The sequence below is a fragment of the Rhinoraja longicauda genome, chromosome 1, assembly GCF_053455715.1.
Source record: "Rhinoraja longicauda isolate Sanriku21f chromosome 1, sRhiLon1.1, whole genome shotgun sequence".
NCBI lineage: Eukaryota > Metazoa > Chordata > Chondrichthyes > Rajiformes > Arhynchobatidae > Rhinoraja > Rhinoraja longicauda.
This window is the reverse complement of record NC_135953.1, coordinates 8,736,006-8,753,739: the sequence shown is the minus strand read 5'-3', so window position 1 is coordinate 8,753,739 and position 17,734 is coordinate 8,736,006. Positions and strand designations below refer to the sequence as shown.

Below are 17,734 nucleotides of genomic sequence, written 5' to 3'. Positions count from 1 at the left end.
CTTCCAGTGCACCTCCTGTCAAATACTATTCAAGGAGTTTCTGCTACGAGCACCGGCGTTCAGTATCAGCAGTCCTGGCTCTGCCTCCTGTAAGTGTTCCTGGAGAGATGGACGTCAAATCACACCAGTTCAAACAAATTCGCTGGACTTTAGAAGGATGAGAGGGGATCTCATAGAGGCGTACAAAATCATAAAAGGACTGGACAAGCTAGATGCAGGAAAAATGTTCCCAATGTTGGGAGAGTCCAGAACCAGGGGCCACAGTCTTAGAATAAAGGGGAGGCCATTTAAAACTGAGGTGAGGAGGAACTTTTTCACCCAGAGAGTTGTGAATTTGTGGAATTCTCTGCCACAGAGGGCAGTGGAGGCCAAATCACTGGATGAATTTAAGAGAGAGTTAGATAGAGCTCTGGGGGCTAGTGGAATCAAGGGATATGGGGAGAAAGCAGGCACGGGTTACTGATTGCAGATGATCAGCCATGTTCCCAACGAATGGCGGTGCTGGCTCCAAGGCCCAAATGGCCTCCTCCTGCACCTATTTTCTATGTTTCTATGGTAAAAGGCATTAAATTGTCCGCAATGTGTAGGACATAGAACCAGTGAATCCCGCTAGTTTTGTTGGTCGGGGTGGTCTTGGTGGGCCGAAGGGCCTGTTTCCGCGCTGTAACTCTAAACTAAAAACGAAACAATGAATTCTTTTTCTTGCTACGTGACTATTGGCCCTCTTTGAATTGTCGTTGGTGTGTGGGAAGGAACTGCAGATGCTGGTTTACACCGAAGACAAAATGCTGGAGTAACTCAGCCGGGACAGGCAGCATCTCTGGAGAAAATTAACAGCTTAGTTTAGTTTAAACAGGCCCAGCGATTCTGAAAATCTACAGTTTTCCCGAAGCCAATTAGCCTAAAAACCTGCACCTCGTCGGAGAGTGGGAGGAAACCGAAGAAAACCCACGAGGTCACAGGGAGAAGGTACAAACTCCGTACAGATCGCACCCGTAGTCGGGATCGAACCCGGGACTCTGGCGCTGTGGGGCAGCAACTCTACCGCTGTGCTGCCATGCAGCCCCTGACTCAATCCGGTGAACATTCATTCTACACACCGCCTGCTCTTTCATTCCTGTTAATCCAGTATTGCTGAATGATAATCTTCCACTCAACACCATCGTGAAATGTTCAAATTGCTCTCTTTCGGTGGCATCTCTCAGTCGGTTCGTTTGGCTTAAAGCAATTTTGCCTGCTGTTACACTCGTGAATAATAGACATGAATTCTGGTGCTTTGGATTAATGTGCTGAAGCTTGGCTCTGGTATTTGTCATCTGGATTAGAGTTGATCCAGGCTTTGAAACATTTCCTTTGTATCTCTAAAGCCTGTCAGTGGGAGAGAGACACAAAATGCCGAAGTAACTCAGCGGGTCAGGCAGCATCTGTGGAGAGAAGGAATGGATGACGTTCCGGATCGAGACCTTTCGTCAGACTGAGAGTCAGGGGGCATAGAGATATGGAAGGTTGAGGTGTGAAAACGACAGATCAAAGCAGACGCTGATCATGGAAAGCGGGGATGTGGGTCTCGACCCGAAACGTCACCCGTTCCCTCTCTCCAGAGATGCTGCCTGTCCCGCTGAGTTACTCAAGCTTTTTGTGCCTCTCTTCGATGATCAAGGAAATGTAGAATGGTTCACTGCTAGCTAAAGGGAATTATACAACAAGGCATAAAATTAGTTACATAGATACAGAGATAATAGGTGCAGGAGGAGGCCATTTTGCCCTTCGAGCCAGCACCGCCATTCAATGTGATCATGGCAGATCATCCACAATCAGTACCCCGTTCCTACTTTCTCCCCATACCCCTTGATTTCGCCAGCACTAAGAGCTCTATCTAACTCTCTTTTGAATGCTCTATTTGGAAGTGGACCCATTGAGTCCACACTGACCATCGGTCACCCGTTCACACTGGTTTAGTTTAGAGATACAGCGCAGAAACAGGCCCTTTGGCCCACAGAGTCCGTGCTGACCAACAATCTGTACACTAGTTCTATCCTGCCCCCTGCAGATGATTTACAGAAGCCTATTCACCTACAAACCCGCACGTCTTTGCAGTGTGGAAAGAAACCGGAGATCCCGGAGAAAAACCCACGCAGACAATAGACAATAGGTGCAGGAGGAGGCCATTCGGCCCTTCGAGCCAGCACTGCCATTCAATGTGATCATGGCTGATCATTCTCATGGAGAGAACGTGCAAACTCCGTACAGACCGCACCCGTAGTCAGGATCGAACCCGTGTCTCCGGCGCTGTAAGGCAGCAACTCTACCGCTGCGCCACCGTGCCACCCATAGTTATATGCCATCCCACTTTCCCATCCACCCCCGATCCACGCGGGGCGATTTACAGAGGCCAATTAACCTGCAAACCCGCGCGTCTTTGAGACGCGGGAGGAAGCGGGAGCAAACCCGCGCGGGTCACGGGGAGAACGTGCAAACTCCACACAGGCAGCAGCCGAGGTCCGGATCGAACCAGGGGCCTGTGGTGCCGTGAGGCAGTGGCTCTACCAGCTCTGCCACCCGTGTTGTAGCGTGGATTGATGGTTACATTTGATGATCTGCTCGGGCTGATTGAGATAGACTTGTTTCATTTAATATCTTGAGACAAGTCGAGATTCCTATCTTGGTGCTGCTCGCCCACCACTGATTATTGGCCCAGTGGTGATGTGTATCCCAAGGTGCAGTTTCTTGTGTCTGCCCAAGGCTTTGTTAAATCGGTGGCTATTCCAGTTTCTCTTGCTGTTGGTTCTCATATGGATACACTTATTAGGTAAATATTTTTTACATTTAGATTTTATTTTTCAGGAACAATGTTGGCATTAAGCACAGCCATCTGTTTGGCATATTCTCCCTTCTCTTAACAAAACCTCAAAGTCTGCTTTGGTTAGAAACCAGAGTTCCTAACCCCACTCCCCAAAATAAAACCAGAAAGTTTTTAGCTTTTTTTGGCTTCGAGTTGTACAGCATAGAAACGGCCGGGCCCTCCAGCCCAACTTGTCCAAGATGCCCCATCTCTAAGCTAGTCCCATTTCCCTCTCCCATATCCCACTAAACCTTTCCATGCAGATGTCCAAGTGTCTTTTACGAGTTGTCATTTCGCCTGCCTCAACTACCTCCTCTGGCAGCTCGTCCATACACCCACCACCCTGTGTGGACAAAGTTGCCCCTCAGGTTCGAGTCATTGATTCATACAGCACGTAAACAGGCCCACATCCACCAAAATGCCCAATTCACACGGGTCCCAAGCAAGGGCGGCACGGTGGCGCAGCGGTAGAGTTGCTGCCTTACAGCACTTGCAGCGTCGGAGACTCAGGTTCGATCCTGACTACGGGCGCCGTCTGTACGGAGTTTGTACGTTCTCCCCGTGACCGCTTGGGTTTTCTCCGAGATCTTCGATTTCCTCCCATTCTCCAAAGACGTACAGGTATGTAGGTAAATTGGCTTGGTATGAATGTAAAATTGTCCCTAGTGTGTGTAGGATAGTGTGAGGATCGCTGGTCGGCGTGGACCCGGTGGGCTGAAGGGCTTGTTTCCGCGCTGTATCTCTAAAACAAAAAAAAAGTAAAACCTGCCCACATTTGGTCCTTATCCCTCTATAACCTTCCTATCCATGTGTACCTGTCTAAATGTCTTTTAAATGATGTTGTGGTACCAAAAAATATTGTTAGAAATTTCCAATAGTACATCTTAATAGTCCTAGCCTTTAGACATTAGACTTTAGAGATACAGTGCGGAAACAGGCCCAATGAGTCTGTGCCAACCAGCGATCAATCACCCTGTACACAAGCAGTCTCCTCCACACTGGAGACAATTGACAATCTACAGAAGCCAATTAACCCTCGAACCTGTACGTCTTTGGAGTGTGGGGGGGGGGGGGAAACCGGAGACGCAGCGGTAGAGTTGCTGCTTTACAGCGCAAGAGAGCCAGGTTCGATCCTGATTACGGGTGTTGTCTGTACGGAATTTGTACGTTCTCCCCGTGACCTGTGTGAGTTTTCTCCGGGATCTCTGGTTTCCTCCCACACTCCAAAGACGAACAGGTCTGTTTGCTAATTGGCTTGGTATAAGTGTAAATTGTCCCTTGCGTGTGTAGGATGGTGTTGGTGTCTGGGGATTGCTGGTCGGCACAGACTCGGTGGGCCGAAGGGCCAGTTTCTCTAAACTATACCAAACCAAACTAAACTGCCACTGTGCCACCCAATTGATTCCTCAACTCTGGGTAAAAGACATTGTGCATTTACCCTATCTATTCCATTAATCTTCAACTAAGGTAGCTCTTATTAATCCCTTGTGATTGAGTCCAGCTAGGGAAGTTTGCTTACCCCTGCATAACTCAGGTTGAGGGTTTAGTGTAGTTTAGTGTAGAGATACAGCACGGAAACAGGCCCTTCGCCCCACTGAGTCCATGCTGACCAGCGATCCCCACACACTAACACTATCCTACACACACGAGGGACAATGTTTACATTTATACCAAGCCAATTGGGGGAGTCCAGAACCAGGGGCCACAGTTTAAGAATAAGGGGTAGGCCATTTAGAACAGAGATGAGGAAAAACTTTTTTAGTCACAGAGTTGTGAATCTGTGGAATTCTCTGCCTCAGAGGGCAGTGGAGGCCAATTCTCTGAATACATTCAAGAGAGAGCTAGATAGAGCTCTTAAGGATAGCGGAGTCAGGGGGTATGGGGAGAAGGCAGGAACGGGGTACTGATTGAGAATGATCAGCCATGATCACATTGAATGGCGGTGCTGGCTCGAAGAGCCGAATGGCCTCCTCCTGCACCTATTGTCTGTTGTCTATTGTCTAATTAACCTACAAACCTATACGTCTTCGGAGTATTTAATAAGATGAAGTATCTTTGGACCATTTTGCCATGAATAACTGTTTCTGGCAAAATGCTTATCGAAATAATCTTGCAATTAATAATTATTATGTTTCCTCCCACTCTAGGTGTACCGTTGCAGCGCTCCAGAAACGGCACGTGTGTGTTTGTCGACTCGACAGGCCTCAGAACTGGGGGGAGAATTGCTGTGAAGTGCGCTTCATCATCCTGATCCTGGTGCCAGCCAAAATGGTAATCACTTCAAACAACTTAATCACCAATCTGTCACTCTCCACCTTAACAATAATCTTTGACTTGGCCTCCACAGCCTTCTGTGACGATGCATTCCACAGATTCACCACCCTCTGACTAAAGAAGTTCCTTCTCATCTCATTTCTAAAGGTGCGTCCTTTAATTCTGAGGCTATGGCCTCTCGTCCTAGACTCTCTCCCACTAGTGGAAAAATCATCTCCACGTCCGCTCTACCCAGGCCTTTCACTATTTAGTAAAGTTTTAATGAGGTCCCTCCTCGTCCTTCTAAACTCCAGCGAGCACAGGCCCAGTGCCGTCAAATGCTCACTGAGGTACTGTGAAGAGCTTTTGTGTTGCGTGCCATCCAGTCAGCGAAAAGACTTTACGTGATTAAAATCAAGCTGTTCACAGCACACAAGGACGTGATAAATGGAATAACGTTTAGTGCAACGTAAAGTCCGATTAAAGATAGTTCAAAGGTCTCCAGTGAGGTAGATGGGAGGTCAGCACCAGTCTCTAGTTAGTGAGAGGATGATTCAGTTGCCTTATAACTCCCTGAATCTGGAGGTGTGCGTTTTCAAACCCCTGTACCTCTTGCCCTAATGGGAGGGGGGAGAAGAGGGCGTGACCGGGGTGAGACTGGTCTTGATTATGCTTGTTTTATCACCAGACTTGGAAACAGCTTCTTCCCTTCCATATCAGACTTCTGAACAGTCCTTTCGTAACCTAGTGTAGTCCAATTTTTCATCTGTCTCAACCTCATTTCAGACATTGGACTTTGTCGATGGAACTGCAATGCTGAGAACTATAGTCCGCACTCTGTATCTTCCCCTTTGTACTTGATTTTGAACTGATTATATCTATGTGTAGTGTATCTGATTTGTTTGGATAGCATGCAAAGCAAAGCTTTCCACTGGACCTCAGTGCATGTGACAATAATAACCCTAATCTTATTTTCAACAATACAGTGAAGATAGACCCAAAATGCTGGAGTAACTCAGCAGGACAGGCAGCATCTCTGGAGAGAAGGAATGGGTGACGTTTCGGGTCGGGACCCTTCTTCAGACAGAAAGTCACAGGATGATAGATTCAGAGATAAGTCAGAGATAGATTCTTGACAGAGATAGAGAGATTCTTGATCAGTACGGGTGTCAGGGTTTATGGGGAGAAAGCAGGAGAATGTGTTTAAGAGGGAGAGATAGATCAGCCATGATTGAATGGTGGAGCAGACATAATGGGCCGAATGGCCTAATTCTGCTCCTAGAACTAATTAACATTTCCTTTTGTGCCAAAGATGATCTTTGATGATACTCTAATTTGACACAGGAGATGGCAGGTAATTTTGCTTTAGGAACTTGTAATCAATATATTCAAGAGAGAGTTAGATATAGCACTTAGGGCTAATGGAATCAAGAGATATTGGGAGAAAGCAGGAACGGGGTACTGATTTTGGATGATCAGCCATGATCATATTGAATGGCGGTGCTGGCTCGAAGGGCCGAATGGCCTACTCCTGCATTTATATTCTATGTTTCTATGAAAGGGAAACAAGAGAAATAGACGGTGATGTAGAGAGATATAGAACAAATAGAGTCATAGAGTGATACAGTGTGGAAACAGGCCCTTCGGCCCAACTTGCCCACACTGACCAACATGTCCTAGCGACATTAGTCCCACCTGCCTGCGCTTGGTCCATATCCCTCCAAACCTGTCCTATCCATGTACCTGTCTAACTGTTTCTTAAATGTTGGGATAGTCCCAGCCTCGACTACCTCCTCTGGCAGCTTGTTCCGTACACCCACCACCCTTTGTGTGAAAAAGCTACCTCTCGGATTCCACTTAAATCTTTTCCCCTTCACCTTGATCCTATGTCCTCTGGTCCTCGATTCCCCTACTCTGGGCAAGAGAATCTGTGAATCTACCCGATCTATTCTTCTCATGATTTTGCACACCTCTATGAGATCTCCCCTCATCCTCCTACGCTCCAAGGAATAGAGACCCAGCCTACTCAACCTCCCCCTAGAGCTCACACCTCTAGTCCTGGCAACATTCTCGTAAATCTTCTCTGAACTCTTTCAAGCTTGACAACATCTTTCCTGGCGCCCAGAACTGAACACAATACTCTAAATGCGGTCTCACCAACTTCTATACTCAGTACTCTGACTGATGAAGGCCAAAGTGCCAAAAGCCTTTTTGACCACCTTATCTTATCTGCATGCGACTCGACCTTCAAGGAACCGTGCACCTGTACTCCTCGACCCCTCTGCTCTACAACACTACCCAGAAGCCCACCATTCAGTGTGTAGGTCCTGCCCTTGTTCAACGTCCCAAAATGCAACACCGTACACATCTCTGTATTAAATACCATCAACCATTCCTCCGCCCACCTGGCCAATCGATCCAGATAATGTTGAAGTCTTTCACAGCCATCTTCTCTGTCTGCAAAACCACCCACCCATAATGAAATGAATGAAAGATATGCAAAAAAGTGAAGATGATAAAGGAAAAAGGCCATTGTTAGCTGTAGCTAGGTAAGAACAGGAAGCTGGTGTGACTTGGGTGGTGGAGGAACGGCGAGAGAGGGAATGCAGGGGTTACATGAAGTTAGAGAAATTAATATTCATACCACTGGGTTGTAAGCTGCCCAAGTGAAATATGAGATACTGTTCCTCCAATTAGTGTTTAGCCTCACTCTGACAATGGAGGAGGCCTAGGACAGAAAGGTTAGTTTGGGAATGGGAAGGGGAATTAAAGTGTTTGGCAACCGGGAGATCAGGTAGGTCCAGGCGGACTGAGCGAAGGTGTTTAGCAATAATTATTCACAAAATGCTGGAGTAACTCAGCAGGTCAGGCAGCATCTCAGGAGAGAAGGAATGGGCGACGTTTCGGGTCGAGACCCTTCTTCAGACTGATGTCAGGGGGGGCGGGACAAAGGAAGGATATAGGTGGAGACAGGAAGACAGTGGTTGATCTGGGAAGGGGGAGGGGAAGAGAGGGACTGAGGAACTATCTAAAGTTGGAAAAGTCAACGTTCATACCACTGGGTTGCAAGCTGCCCAGGCGAAATATGAGGTGCTGTTCCTCCAATTTCCGGTGGGACTCACTATGGCACTGGAGGAGGCCCATGACAGAAAGGTCAGACTGGGAATGGGAGGGGGAGTTGAAGTGCTTAGCCACCGGGAGATCAGATTGTTTAATGCGGACTGAGCGCAGGTGTTGAGCGAAACGATCGCCGAGCCTGCACTTGGTTTTGCCGATCTGGAGCAGCGGATGCAATAGATGAGGTTGGAGAAGGTGCAGGTGAACAATAATGTGGCTGGTTATAGGTAATGCCATGTTCCAGCTATTACGCCCTCTTGTGGTTGAAAGCACTATATTTCCATTCTTTCTAGTAAGATGACAGCATATCGTCTGAGGAAGGGAAGCAAGGAACTACAGATGCTAGAATCCTGTGCAAAACACAAAAGTTCTGGAGGAATTCATCTGTGGAGAAGCTAGATAGAGCTCTTAAGGATAGCGGAGTCAGGGGGTATGGGGAGAAGGCAGGAACGGGGTACTGATTGAGAATGATCAGCCATGATCACATTGAATGGTGGTGCTGGCTTGAAGGGCCGAATGGCCTACTCCTGCACCTATTGTCTATTGAGTCTGACGAAGGGTCTCGACCCAAAACGTCACCCATTCCTGTTCTCCAGAGATGCTGCCTGTCCCGCTGAGTTACTCCAGCATTTTATGTCTATCTTCTGTGTTAACCAACATCTGCAGTTCCTTCCTGCACATCTGTAGAGGAAATGGACAAGCGATGTTTCGGGTCAGCACCCTTCTTCAGATTGATTCAACAGTCCCTGGATATCCATGATTAGATTTGTGTTTAAATTTATTATTGTCACCTGTGCTGAGGTACAGTGAAAAGCTTTGTCTTGCACGCTCTCGAATCAGATCACATAATATTATGCATAAATACAATCAAGTCAAACACAGATGGATCAGGTAGAGCAAAGACGACGTTACAGAGTTCAGTGTAGTTTAGAGTAACAGCGCGGAAACAGGCCCTTCGGCCCACCGAGTACGTGCCGACCAGCGATCCCCGCACACTAGCACAATCCAACACACACTAGGGTCATTTACAGTTTTACCAGGCCAATTAAGCTACAGTTCTGTCATGGGCCTCCTCCAGTGCCATAGTGAGGCCCACCGGAAATTGGAGGAACAACACCTCATATTTCGCCTGGGCAGTTTGCAGCCCAGTGGTATGAACATCGACTTCTCCAACTTTAGATAGTTCCTCTGTCCCTCCCATCCCCTCCTCCTTCCCAATTCTCCCTCTATCTTCCTGTCTCCACCTATATCCTTCCTTTGTCCCGCCCCCCTGACATCAGTCTGAAGAAGGGTCTCGACCCGAAACGTCACCCATTCCTTCTCTCCCGAGATGCTGCCTGACCTGCTGAGTTACTCCAGCATTTTGTGAATAAATACCTTCGATTTGTACCAGCATCTGCAGTTATCTTCTTATACAATTAAGCTACAGACTTGATCGTCTTTGGAGTGAGGGAGGAAACCGGAGAAAACCCACACAGGTCACGGGGAGACCGTATATATTCCGTACAGACAGTCCCCGTAGTCGGGATCAAACCCGGGTTTCTGGCGCTGTGAAGCAGCAACTCTACCGCTGCGCCACCGTGCCGCCCTCAGCATTCATGAACCTATCTAAAAGCCTCTTAAACATCATTATCACATCTGCTTCTTCAATGACCACTGGCATTGGGTTTTAGGCCCTCGTCACTCTAAAGACGTAGAGGTATGTAGGTTAATTGGCTGGGTAAAATGTAAAAATTGTCCCTAGTGGGTGTAGGATAGTGTTAATGTGCGGGGATCGCTGGGCGGCACGGACTTGGAGGACCGAAAAGGCCTGTTTCCGGCTGTATATATATGATGATGATGATGATGATGAATCAGTAACCCGTGCCTGCCTTCTCCCCATATCCCTTGACTCCACTAGCCCCTAGAGCTCTATCTAACTCTCTTTTAAATTCATCCAGTGAATCGGCCTCCACTGCCCTCTGTGGCAGAGAATTCCACAAATTCACAACTCTCCGGGTGAAAAAAATTCTTCTCACCTCAGTTTTAAATGGCCTCCCATTTATTCTAAGACGGTGGCCCCTGGTTCTGGACTCCCCCAACATTGGGAACATTTTTCCTGCATCTAGCTTGTCCAGTCCTTTTATAATTTTATATGTTTCTGTAAGATCCCCTCTCATCCTTCTAATTTCCAGTGAATACATCCCCAGTCTTTCCAATCTTTCCTCACCTCAGTTTCAAAATGGCCCCTTTATTCTTAGACCGTGGCCCCCGGTTCTGGACTCGCCCAACATTGGTTCGAAGGGCCGAATGGCCTACTCCTGCACCTATTGTCTATTGTCTTTGGGAACATTTTTCCTGCATCTAGCTTGTCCAGTCCTTTCATAATTTTATACGTCTCTATAATATCCCCTCTCAAACTTCTAAATTGCCGTGAATACAAACCCTGAAAAAAAAGGTTCTGACTGTCTACCCAATCTACGCCTTATAATTTAAAATATTTCTATCAGGCCTCCCCTTAAGCGTCGGATGCTCCACAGAATACAATGCAAGTTTACCCAGCCTCTCCTTCTAGCTAATGCCTTCTAATCCCTTTAGCGAATACATCAACACCCCCTCCCACGTTGCTCATTTTTGCCTTTACACATCTGTGTTTCATGCATCACGCGTTCAATGCCGACAGACAAAGACACAGAGCGCTAAAGTAACTCCATAATCCCTGACGCACGTAGCAATCAAGAATCTCCCCATTAAAAAAAAAATCTATTGGATTGGCCTCCACAGCCTTCTGTGGCAATGAATTCCACAGATTCACCACCCTCGGACGAAAAAAGTTCTGCCTCATCTCCTTTCTAAAGGTACGTCCTTTTATTCTGAAGCTTCAGCCCCTGGTCCTAGACTCTCTCACTAATGGAACCATCCTCTCCACATTTACTCTTTCCAGGCCCAGTGCCGATAAATTCTCATTGTATGTTCCCCCAAGGTTATGGGGAGAAGGCAGGAGAATGGGGTTAAGAGAGAAAGATAGATCAGTCACGGTGGAATGGCGGTGTAGACTCGATGGGCTGAATGGCCTAATTCTGCTCCAAGCGAGAAGGAATGGGTGACGTTTTGGGTCGAGACCCTTCTCAGAGTCTCGACCCGAAACGTCACCCATTCCCTCTCTCCAGAGATGCTGCCTGACCCGCTGAGTTAATCTAGCATTTTGTGTCTCCTTCGATTTAAACTACCCATTCCAACCCCTTAAGAATTTTGTAAGTTTCTATAAGATCCCCCCTCAATCTTCTAAATTCCAGCGAGTACAAGCTGAGTCTATCCAGTCTTTCTTCATATGAAAGTCCTGCCATCCCAGGAATCAATCTGGTGAACCTTCTCTGTACTCCCTCTATGGCACGAATGTCTTTCCTCAGATTAGGAGACCAAACCTTGATCGAACTTTGCTGGTGTCACCTTGCACTAAACATTATTCCCTTATCATGTAACTCTACGCTGTAAATGAATCGATTGTAATCATGGTGAGACCGCACCTGGAGTATTGTGTGCAGTTTTGGTCTCCTAACCTGAGGAAAGACGTTCTTGCCTTTGAGGGAGTACAGAGAAGGTTCACCAGATTGATCCCTGGGATGGCGGGACTTTCATATGAGGAAAGACTGGATAGACTGGGCTTGTACTCGCTGGAATTTAGAAGACTGAGGGGGGATCTTATAGAAACATTTAAAATTCTTAAGGGATTGGAGAGGCTAGATGCGGGAAGATTGTTCCCAATGTTGGGGAAGTCGAGAACCAGGGGCCACGGTTTAACAATAAGGGGTAGGCCATTTAGAACGGAGATGAGGAAAACCTTTTTCATTCAGAGTTGTAAATCTGTGGAATTCTCTGCCTCAGAAGGCAGTGGAGGCCAATTAGCTGGATGCTTTCAAGAGACAGTTAGATAGAGCTCTTAAGGATAGCGGAGTCAGGGGGTATGGGGAGAAGGCAGGAACTGATTGTGAATGATCAGCCATGATCACATTGAATGGCGGTGTTGGCTCGAAGGGCCGAATGACCTCCTCCTGCACCTATTGTCTATTGTCAGTAATTTCAACCAGAAAACTAAGACTTTTGCGAAATCCTTGCTGGTTCTCTCCCGTCTCCAATAGAAATAAAACCTCCCATTCTTGAGCAATCTGGACAAAACGCAGCACAAATTCCACCACTGTGACAGATTCTTAATGGGTCGAGGCTGGGGGTGGTTGGGGATGGGTAATAAATGCCAGTAATGTGGATACCCTGGAAGCAAATGAATGAAATGGATTGAAATAAAAAAAACTTAATGAGCAACTTCCTGCTATTAAAAGTAAGCCCCGGGCACATTGTGCTAGTTAGCAAAAACCAATGGTGAGTAATGTTGGCAGGGATTAAGACTGACAAATGAGCTGGAACTGATAGTTTTGCTGCCCGATGAATAAGATTAAAAATGTGCCTTTTAATGTTTGGAAGCAATGGGCAGAATTGGTAGAAATCAAAAGCAAGCATTGAAGAGAGTTTGAATCAGCAGTGGAACAGCATCCATTTACTTTCCTTGTAAGGCCACAAGACAGAGGAGCAGAATTAGGAAAGAAAACTGCAGATGCTGGTTTAAATCGAAGGAGACACAAAATGCCACAGTAACTCAGCGGGTCAGGCAGCATCTCTGGAGAGAGGGAATGGGTGACGTTTCGGGTCGAGACTCTAAGAGAAGGGTCTCGACCAAAAACGTCACCCATTCCTTCTCGCTTGGAGCTTATAGAAACGTACAAAATTCTTAAGGGGTTGGACAGGCTAGATGCAGGAAGATTGTTCCCGATGTTGGGGAAGTCCAGAACAAGGGGTCACAGTTTAAGGATAAGGGGGAAGTCTTTTAGGACCGAGATGAGAAAGTTTTTTTTCACACAGAGAGTGGTGAATCTGTGGAATTCTCTGCCACAGAAGGTAGTTGAGGCCAGTTCATTGGCTATATTTAAGAGGGAGTTAGATGTGGCCCTTGTGGCTAAAGGGATCAGGGGGTATGGAGAGAAAGCAGGTACGGGATACTGAGTTGGATGATCAGCCATGATCATATTGAATGGCGGTGCAGGCTCGAAGGGCCGAATGGCCTACTCCTGCACCTATTTTCTATGTTTCTATGTTTCTATGTTAGGATAGACCGATGGGGAAGATAGTAGTTCAGCACTGCTCTCTGGTTGTGGTTCAGTTGCCTGATAACAGCTGGGAAGAAACTGTCCCCAAATCTGGAGGTGTGCGTTTTGCCTGATGGGAGAGGGGAGAAGGGGGAGAGGCAAGGCAGGGTGCGACTCGTCCTTGATTATGCTGCTGGCCTTGCCGAGGCAGCTTGAGGTGTAAATGAAGTCAATAGACTGGAGGTTGGTTTGTGTGATGGCCTGGGCTGCGTCCACAATTCGCTGCAATATCTTGCGGTCCTGGATGGGGCTGTTCCCAAACCAAGCTGCGATGCATCCCGATAAAATGCTGTCTCTGGCGCATCTGTAGAAGTTGGTGAGAGTTGTCGGGGACATGCTGAACTTCCTAGGCCTTCTAAGGAAGTGGAGGCGTTGGTGTGCTTTCTAGGTCGTTGCTTCAATATGGGTGGTCCAGGAGAAGTTGTTGGTGCTATTGACTCTGAGGAATTTGAAGTTTTCAAACATCTCTACTTCGGGGCCGTCAGTACAGACTGGGGTACGTGCACCGCTTCCCTTCCTGAAGCCCATCACCATCTCCTTTGTCTCGCTGACGTTGAGAGAAAGGTTGTTGTCTCGACACCAGGACACGAGGTTCCCGATCTCCTTCCTGTGCTCCGTCTCATCGTTACTTGATATCAATAGACAATAGACAATAGACAATAGACAATAGGTGCAGTAGGCCATTCAGCCCTTCGAGCCAGCACCGCCATTCAATGCGATCATGGCTGATCACTCTCAATCAGTACCCCGTTCCTGCCTTCTCCCCATACCCCCTCACTCCGCTATCCTTAAGAGCTCTATCCAGCTCTCTCTTGAAAGCATCCAACGAACTGGCCTCCACTGCCTTCTGAGGCAGAGAATTCCACACCTTCACCACCCTCTGACTGAAAAAGTTCTTCCTCATCTCCGTTCTAAATGGCCTACCCCTTATTCTTAAACTGTGGCCCCTTGTTCTGGACTCCCCCAACATTGGGAACATGTTATCTGCCTCTAATGTATCCAATCCCCTAATTATCTTATATGTTTCAATAAGATCCCCCCTCATCCTTCTAAATTCCAGTGTATACAAGCCCAATCGCTCCAGCCTTTCAACATACGACAGTCCCGCCATTCCGGGAATTAACCTAGTGAACCAACGCTGCACGCCCTCCATAGCAAGAATATCCTTCCTCAAATTTGGAGACCAAAACTGCACACAGTACTCCAGGTGCGGTCTCACCAGGGCCCGGTACAACTGTAGAAGGACCTCTTGTTACGAAGGCCAACATTCCATTGGCTTTCTTCACTGCCTGCTGTACCTGCATGCTACCTTTCATTGACTGATGCACTAGGACACCCAGATCTCGTTGAACTCCCCCTCCTCCTAACTTGACACCATTCAGATAATAATCTGCCTTTCTATTCTTACTTCCAAAGTGAATAACCTCACACTTATCTACATTAAATTGCATCTGCCATGTATCCGCCCACTCACACAACCTGTCCAAGTCACCCTGCAGCCTTATTGCATCTTCCTCACAATTCACACTACCCCCCAACTTAGTATCATCTGCAAATTTGCTAATGGTACTTTTAATCCCTTTGTCTAAGTCATTAATGTATATCGTAAATAGCTGGGGTCCCAGCACCGAACCTTGCGGTACCCCACTGGTCACTGCCTGCCATTCCGAAAGGGACCCATTTATCCCCACTCTTTGCTTTCTGTCTGTCAACCAATTTTCTATCCATGTCAGTACCCTACCCCCAATACCATGTGCCCTAATTTTGCCCACTAATCTCCTATGTGGGACCTTGTCGAAGGCTTTCTGAAAGTCGAGGTACACCACATCCACTGACTCTCCCTTGTCAATTTTCCTAGTTACATCCTCAAAAAATTCCAGTAGATTTGTCAAGCATGATTTCCCCTTGGTAAATCCATGCTGACTCGGAATGATCCCGTTACTGCTATCCAAATGCTCAGCAATTTCGTCTTTTATAATTGACTCCAGCATCTTCCCCACCACTGATGTCAGACTAACTGGTCTATAATTACCCGTTTTCTCTCTCCCTCCTTTCTTAAAAAGTGGGATAACATTTGCTATCCTCCAATCCACAGGAACTGATCCTGAATCTATAGAACATTGAAAAATGATCTCCAATGCTTCCACTATTTCTAGAGCCACCTCCTTAAATACTCTGGGATGCAGACCATCAGGCCCTGGGGATTTATCAGCCTTCAGTCCCATCAGTCTACCCAAAACCATTTCCTGCCTAATGTGGATTTCCTTCAGTTGCTCCATCTCCCTAGGTTCTCCGGCCCCTAGAACATTTGGGAGATTGTGTGTATCTTCCTCAGTGAAGACAGATCCAAAGTAACGGTTTAACTCGTCTGCCATTTCTTTGTTCCCCATAATAAATTCCCCTGCTTCTGTCTTCAAGGGACCCACATTTGCCTTGACTATTTTTTCCTCTTCACGTACCTAAAAAAACTTTTGCTATCCTCCTTTATATTATTGGCTAGTTTACCCTCGTACCTCATCTTTTCTCCCCGTATTGCCTTTTTAGTTAACTTTTGTTGCTCTTTAAAAGAGTCCCAATCCTCTGTCTTCCCACTCTTCTTTGCTATGTTATACTTCCTCTCCTTAATTTTTATGCTGTCCCTGACTTCCCTTGTCAGCCACAGGTGTCTCTTACTCCCCTTAGAGTCTTTCCACCTCTTTGGAATAAATTGATCCTGCAACCTCTGCATTATTCCCAGGAATACCTGCCATTGCTGTTCTACCGTCTTCCCTGCTAGGGCCTCCTTCCAGTCAATTTTGGCCAGCTCCTGCCTCATGCCTCTGTAATCCCCTTTGCTATACTGTAATACCGACACTTCCGATTTTCCCTTCTGCCTTTCCATTTGCAGAGTAAAACTTATCATGTTGTGATCACTGCCTCCTAATGGCTCTTTTACCTCTAGTCCCCTTATCAGATCAGGATCATTACACAACACTAAATCCAGAATTGCCTTCTCCCTGGTGGGCTCCAGTACAAGCTGTTCTAAGAATCCATCTTGAAGGCACTCTACAAACTCTCTTTCCTGGGGTCCATTTCCAACCTGATTTTCCCAGTCTACCTGCATGTTGAAATCCGGCCCACAACGGTGGCGTCGTCTGCAAATTTGTAAAATGAATTAGATTTGTGCACGGCAGCACAGTCGTATGTGAACATGGAGTAGAGAAAGGCGGCTGAGAACGCATCCTTGCGGGGCACCAGTGTCGAGGGTTATCGTGGAGGATGATTTGTCCCCTATCCTCACTGATTGCGGTCTGTTGGTCAGGAAGTCGAGGATCCAGTTGCACAGATGAGTGCTGACACCGAGTCCTGCGTGTTTGGTGATGGGCTTGGATGGTAGAATGGCATTGAAGGTAGTCTATGAATAGGAGTCTGATGCAGGTGTCTCTCTTATCCAGGTGTGCTAGGGATGAGGCAATAGACAATAGGTGCAGGAGGAGGCCATTCGGCCCTTCGAGTCAGCACCACCATTCAATGTAATCATGGCTGATCATTCTCAATCAGTACCCCGTTCCTGCCTTCTCCCCATACCCCCTGACTCCGCTATCCTTAAGAGCTCTATCTAGCTCTCTCTTGAATGCATTCAGAGCATTGGCATCCACTGCCTTCTGAGGCAGAGAATTCCACAGATTTACAACTCTCTGAATGAAAACGTTTTTCCTCATCTCCGTTCTAAATGGCCTACCCCTTATTCTTAAACTGTGGCCCCTTGTTCTGGACTCCACCAACATTGGGAACATGTTTCCTGCCTCTAACGTGTCCAACCCCTTAATAATCTTATACGTTTCGATAAGATCCCCTCTCATCCTTCTAAACTCCAGTACGTACAAGCCTAGTCGCTCCAGTCTTTCAACATACGACAGTCCCGCCATTCCGGGAATTTTCCTAGTAAACCTACGCTGCAAGCCCTCAATAGCAAGGGCTAGGCGATGGCATCGTCCGTGGACCTGTTGTGGCGGTTAGGCGGACTGTAGTGGGTCAAGACGGCTGGGTAGATTGCATTTACACGCTCCAAAGATGTACAGATTTGTAGGTTAATTGGCTTTGGTAAAAATTGTAAATGTTTCTCAGTGCGTAGGATAGAACTTGTGACCGCTGGTTAGCGCGGACTCGGTGGACCGAAGGGCCGGTTTCCACACTATATTATACAAGCGGCACGGTGGCGCAGCAGTAGAGTTGCTGCCTTACAGCGAATGCAGCGCCGGAGACTCGGGTTCGATCCTGACTACGGGCGCCGTCTGTTCGGAGTTTGCACGTTCTCCCCGTGACCTGCGTGGGTTTTCTCCGAGATCTTCGGTTTCCTCCCACA

General features: G+C 47.2%; 1 protein-coding gene across 6 annotated transcripts in view; it reads left to right on the top strand.

Moving 5' to 3' along the window:
* The window catches only part of slc4a11 (solute carrier family 4 member 11), a 144,147-nt gene that overhangs the window by 75,073 nt on the left and 51,340 nt on the right, over nucleotides 1-17,734 (top strand). For all 6 annotated transcript variants that reach the window (XM_078408815.1, XM_078408790.1, XM_078408798.1 and 3 more), the window contains 2 exons: nucleotides 8-89; nucleotides 4,990-5,113. In XM_078408815.1, the coding sequence (XP_078264941.1) occupies nucleotides 8-89; nucleotides 4,990-5,113 (206 nt within the window). The remainder of the gene's footprint in view (nucleotides 1-7; nucleotides 90-4,989; nucleotides 5,114-17,734) is intronic.